Source organism: Condylura cristata, unplaced genomic scaffold (genome assembly GCF_000260355.1).
Source record: "Condylura cristata isolate star-nosed mole 26May11 unplaced genomic scaffold, ConCri1.0 scaffold00028, whole genome shotgun sequence".
NCBI lineage: Eukaryota > Metazoa > Chordata > Mammalia > Eulipotyphla > Talpidae > Condylura > Condylura cristata.
The window spans coordinates 11,330,164-11,335,118 of NW_004567129.1; the positions used below are offsets into that span (position 1 = coordinate 11,330,164).

At 52.8% G+C, this 4,955-nt stretch overlaps 1 protein-coding gene across 1 annotated transcript; it reads left to right on the forward strand.

The window, feature by feature from the left end:
• LOC105854161 (chymotrypsinogen 2-like) lies at nt 1-4,811 on the forward strand. Its single transcript, XM_012730460.1, has 7 exons — nt 1-52; nt 2,564-2,667; nt 2,781-2,860; nt 2,929-3,007; nt 3,182-3,353; nt 4,184-4,317; nt 4,650-4,811. The coding sequence occupies exons 1-7, from the start codon at nt 1-3 to the stop codon at nt 4,809-4,811; spliced, it is 783 nt and encodes a 260-aa protein (XP_012585914.1).
• The last annotated feature ends 144 nt before the right edge of the window (nt 4,812-4,955 follow it).

Genomic DNA, 4,955 nt, shown 5'->3' on the forward strand with positions numbered 1-4,955 from the left:
ATGGCCTTGCTCTGGCTTCTCTCCTGCGTCACCCTCATCGGGACCCACTTTGGTGAGTGTCAGGGCTGACAGGTGAGGGAGACTTGGGAATGGACAGGGTGCTGACTCCACGCACGTCAGGCCCCCTGAAGTAATCGGGGTTCTGTGGGAGGAGCCTGTGTCTGAACTATGGGTGTTCTGAGACCCTCTCTGAACTCTGGGTCTTCCAGATGACAGTGACCGTGACATTGCAGGAGAGAGCGGCCCTGTGGGCTTTCTGAGCCCTCACAGGTGTGCGTGGATGTGAGGATGTATCTGGCCTCAGAGGATGGAGCCCAGGAAGTCACTCAAGAGTGGCACAGAGGGATAGCAAGGGGGAGTTATCCCCTAAGTCCCCTAAGTGAATTTTATTTTGTGTTGAGCAACTACTTAAAAAAATCAGCACAATAGCCAACTCCCTATTTCCACTTAAACAATTTAACATTTCCCTGTTTGCTGCAGGGATCTCAGACACCCACACCAGCATTCCCTCCTGCTCTGTCATCTCCACTGTTCAGCAGCTCCTGCTGAGTCCCCACCTGTCACTCTGTGCTGGCTTCACCCCTAGGGCTCACCCAGAACATAGGCTCCGTGGGGGAGTCTCTCTCCCTGTATCCCCTCCCTGTGCCTGTCACAGCTGCTGTCCCCACTGGGGTGAGACCTCAGGTCCCTCCCTGCACAGGGACCAGCCCCCTGCATTGATAGGACGCGCCTGCAGGGGGCCCCTCTCACAGGGCCTGCTGGTGGTTTTCTGTTCTTATGAGAAAGATGAGGAGGACATGTTCGGAGTCACCAGCTAAAGGGGGTGGCTGGGCCATGTCCCTGTCCCCAGCATGGGCAGAGGCTGCCTGGAGCAAGGCCCTGAGAACCTGGGGTTGCTGGCTGTGGGAGGGGCTGACCTGCCCCCCTTATTTCCTGTGGCCGCGTTCTCACACCTCTGGTACTACTATGTCCTGACCCAGGAGACGTGTCTGCACATGTCAAGGGCCCTATGTTTCCCCCTACTCCTGGACAGTCTCATCTTTTTTTCTTCTTTTCCATGATTTTTTTTTTCTGTGTGGGTGTGTGGTGTGCCCTAGTCATGTCTTCTTAAATATTGATTACCTTATATCTTACACTGTTAAGAATTCATAATTCCGGAGAGAGAATCCACAGTGTAATTAGTTCTAGTCACATCCTGTTGGGCATAGTGTGAGTGGGCTGATCTCTGCCCCACAAATATCCTGAGGAGCATTGCCTTTGACGGTAGCAGTGTCTGCTCCCCATTTCTATGAGAGGATTAGCCTGATAGAATCAGTGGGCCTAGGTCACCCAGCAGGGAGTGGGGCAATGACACAAGCTATGCAACGGCTATCGTCTGACAGATTCCGGATAGCTCGGGAAAAGCTCTGAAATATCAGAATTTCCACTGCTAACTTATGTTTTGACCTCCCTTTTTTGTATAATCGTAATATCAAAAAATATTGTAGCAACATCAGTTTGTAACTGGCTTGCCTTAGCTCTAAATTGGCTACCTGGCCTGGGCAAAGTACAAGCTGAGCTGCTCCTGGGCAGGAAATTCCTTTGACTGAAGACAAAAGGCAAGCTCCTGGAGAGATAAGACCCCAGAGCATCAAGACTCCTGGAAAACTTCTTTGGTCTTTTGACAAAAAGCGGTTCTTAAGATAACTCTCAGGGCATAAGGACCCGTGGACAATTTCCCAACATTATAAACACAGGTTTTGCTTAATGCACAACTATGTAACTTCTTAATTTACTCTTTTCCTAAAACTATCACTAACTACTCTCTGCTAATCTTATTTAACCTCTTCCTAAACAAACACTAGCTACTCCTTGCTAACCTTAAATTAGCCATTAGCTTCTCTTTAGGCTATCACTGACGACTATGCTAACACAATTTATTCCTTCCCTAGGACTCTTAAATCCTTTGCTAACAGCTCATCCTTTCCCAGACCCTGATCCTTTAAAGTCACAGTTAAACATCCGTATACATGAAAGTTATCACAAAGATGTATAGTATAGTGTGCCATAAAGTAGAAGGAAAAAGATGCATTGTTCCCCTCTTCCTTTGAAACTTTTATGTCGGTTTCTTATTAACTTACCTAAGGCATTATTGTAACTAAATCTTGCTAAACAGTATAAATAAAGACCTGCAAAAAGATGAGCAGGAAGATTTGCACCCAACTCCGACTCCCGTGTCTTCTTCACTCCCTCTCCCCTTCTTGGAATTTCTGCATGCCGATGCCTTCCCATCTTAGGGTCCTGCCTGTCCTGCCTCCAGACACCTCAAAAGTTGGAGCTGGTCTCCGACAGGGCAAGGAGCCTGATTCCTCAGAGTCTGGTCCTCTGGGCAGGGGGACCCGGATGGAGCCGCCTGTCCCTCTGCATCCCTGGGGGGTGACAGGCCAGCAGGCAGGGGTGTGTCTTCCAGTCTAGGTGCTTGGTGCCAGGAGGGGAGTTTGGGTGGTGCTATGCTGGCTGAGGGTACAAGCAGGTTTCTTTACACTGACTGGACCTAATCCTCTCCCCGTCCCTTTTTCTCCAGGATCTGGGGCCCATGCTAGTGACCCGGAGATGAGCATTACACCCAGGATCATCAATGGCGTGCAAGCTCTTCCTGGCACCTTGCCCTGGCATGCGATGCTGCAGGTGAGGGGAATCTGCTCCCGAGTGGTTTCTCTGGCAGAAAGCCCTTGTAGGGGGCTGCTCTGCAGACTCGGGGACTGGGGGCCTGCCAGTGTGACCCTGCCTTCTTCCTACAGAGTCCCAGTGGCGCCTTGATCTGCGGGGGCTCCCTGATCCACAGGAGATGGGTGCTCACCAGTGCCACCTGCAATGTCACGTGAGGAAGGGTCCTGGGGGCAGGGGGCAGGGGCCTCCTTCTGAGTCTCACACACCTCCTCCTTCTAGGACATCTGACTGGGTTGTTGTGGGGATGTATAACCCGCATTCAAATAAGAATATCATGCATCGAATAGAGGTTGCCAAGGTATGTCAGGTTCTAGTGCATAACCCCTGAAGGTTGGGGGCCTGGAATTGGGAAGACTGTTTGCGGGGAGCATACGGAGCCCTGTTGCTGTCCTGGCCTCCCCTGATACTTGTCCCCCTGAGGTCCCACATGGGATTCATTACTCTAATCTTCTCTGTTGGTTGCAACCCACAGGTTATTCGTCATCCTATGACTCGTGTCTTTAATGACATCGCCCTGGTGAAGATGAATTTTCCTATTGACTTCTCAGGGACAGGGTCCACCATTATCTTGTCCAATGTCCATGATAAGTTCTCTCCCAGGAGCAAGTGTATCGTTGTGGGCTGGGGTCTTAATGAACGCAATGGTGAGTGACCACCACGTTGCCACTCAAGACAAAGGTATGGGCTCTGGGCTCTCGAACAGCAAGTTGTCCTGGGTTGCTGACTTCATGGTTTGTCCAAATTCAAAACCCTCTTAATGTGTCACTGTCTTTACTCCAATGTTCACTGAAAACTCCTAACTTGCAGAGCTTGAGGGCCTTGATATCTTTGAATTTCAATTTCTGGAGACTCAGTCCAGTCCCCAGACCCTGCCCCCCTCCCCTATGAGCATAGCTGGCCAGTGCACCCTGATAGCCAGATTTGCCCCTGGCTGGAGTGGGTGGGCTGTAAATGCCACCCAGACTTGCTGGGTTTGAGGAGTCCAGGCACGTAGGTATCGATGAGGGTCCAGCATGTGTCCACTTCTCTGCTGGCCTTGCCTGTGCTGGGTCTCTTGCTTATTGCTTAGATGGACCCATGTAGGGCGATTCCCATGGGCAGCAACCCCCAAAATGGTGAATGGGGCAGCGCCAGTCACCCGAGTGCAGTCTCTAATGAGAAGCAGGAAATTCCCCTCCCCAGGGGAGAGACGCTGCTTCAGGGTCCCCAACTCAGGACTGACGGGACCCAGGCTGGGGAGGCAGGGCTGTGCTGTTACCTGTGTGGGACGACCGCAGGCAGGCCCATGGGCAGCTCGTGGAATCACCTGGTTTGAGGCATCTGTGGTATGAGGGTGTCCTGTCCTGTCCCCGATGCTGCTGCAAGGAAGAGGTGCACGGGCTTCTGCAGCACTGGGCGGGGCAGGGTCTGGTGCTGACACAGGTTGGGTTATGCCTGGGAGGGACATGACTGCTTTGGCCCTTCTACGTCCTAGGATTCCAGTACCCCGAGATTCAACATGAAGCCGCTGTGTCTCTTCTGTCCACACGCAACTGCGAGAGGTTCTTGGGCAATTTGTTACACAAGACCCTGATCTGTGCTGAGGCCAACGGCGTCAGCCTCGGCTCCGTGAGTGCTGCCAGGCCCAGCCCCGCTCTGACTCCCCAGTGGGTGGGGGACTCTTCCCAGCCCAGATTCACTGGCCTCTTCCTCAACTCGTTCCCAGGGAAGGGAAGACTCGCTGCCCTGTAGGGGACCTTTTCCTCCTGTGAGGGGCTGTCACCCTCACACCCATCCTGAGCGAGGTATTTCCTTGCCGACACCCCCAGAAGGAGGCTGAGCAAGGCGCCCTGAGAGGAATTACTGCTTGTAGCACCAAGTCCCTCTGTCCCACGTGGGTGAGGTTCGCATTCAGGATGCTACACCGCGGTCTGTTTACACGCCGTGTTTTCCTCCCTCAGGGTGATTCAGGCAGCCCACTGGTCTGCAGGAAGTATAGAGTCTGGACCTTGGTGGGCATCTCTTCTCTTAGCAATCAGAACGGCCATACCTCGAAGCCTTTTGTCGCCACCCGTGTAGCTCCATTTATACCCTGGATTTTGAAGACCATCAAGCACAACTAAGCTTCAATGGTCACATCCCAGCGCCCTTTGATGCAATAAAAGCCCCTGCACAGAGCCCTGACTGCTTGCCTCTGTGACTGGGGCGGTGGCTGCAGTGCCCCTGTCCCCCACCAGGGGGAGGCGTGCCCCTCCCTTTCCAGCTCA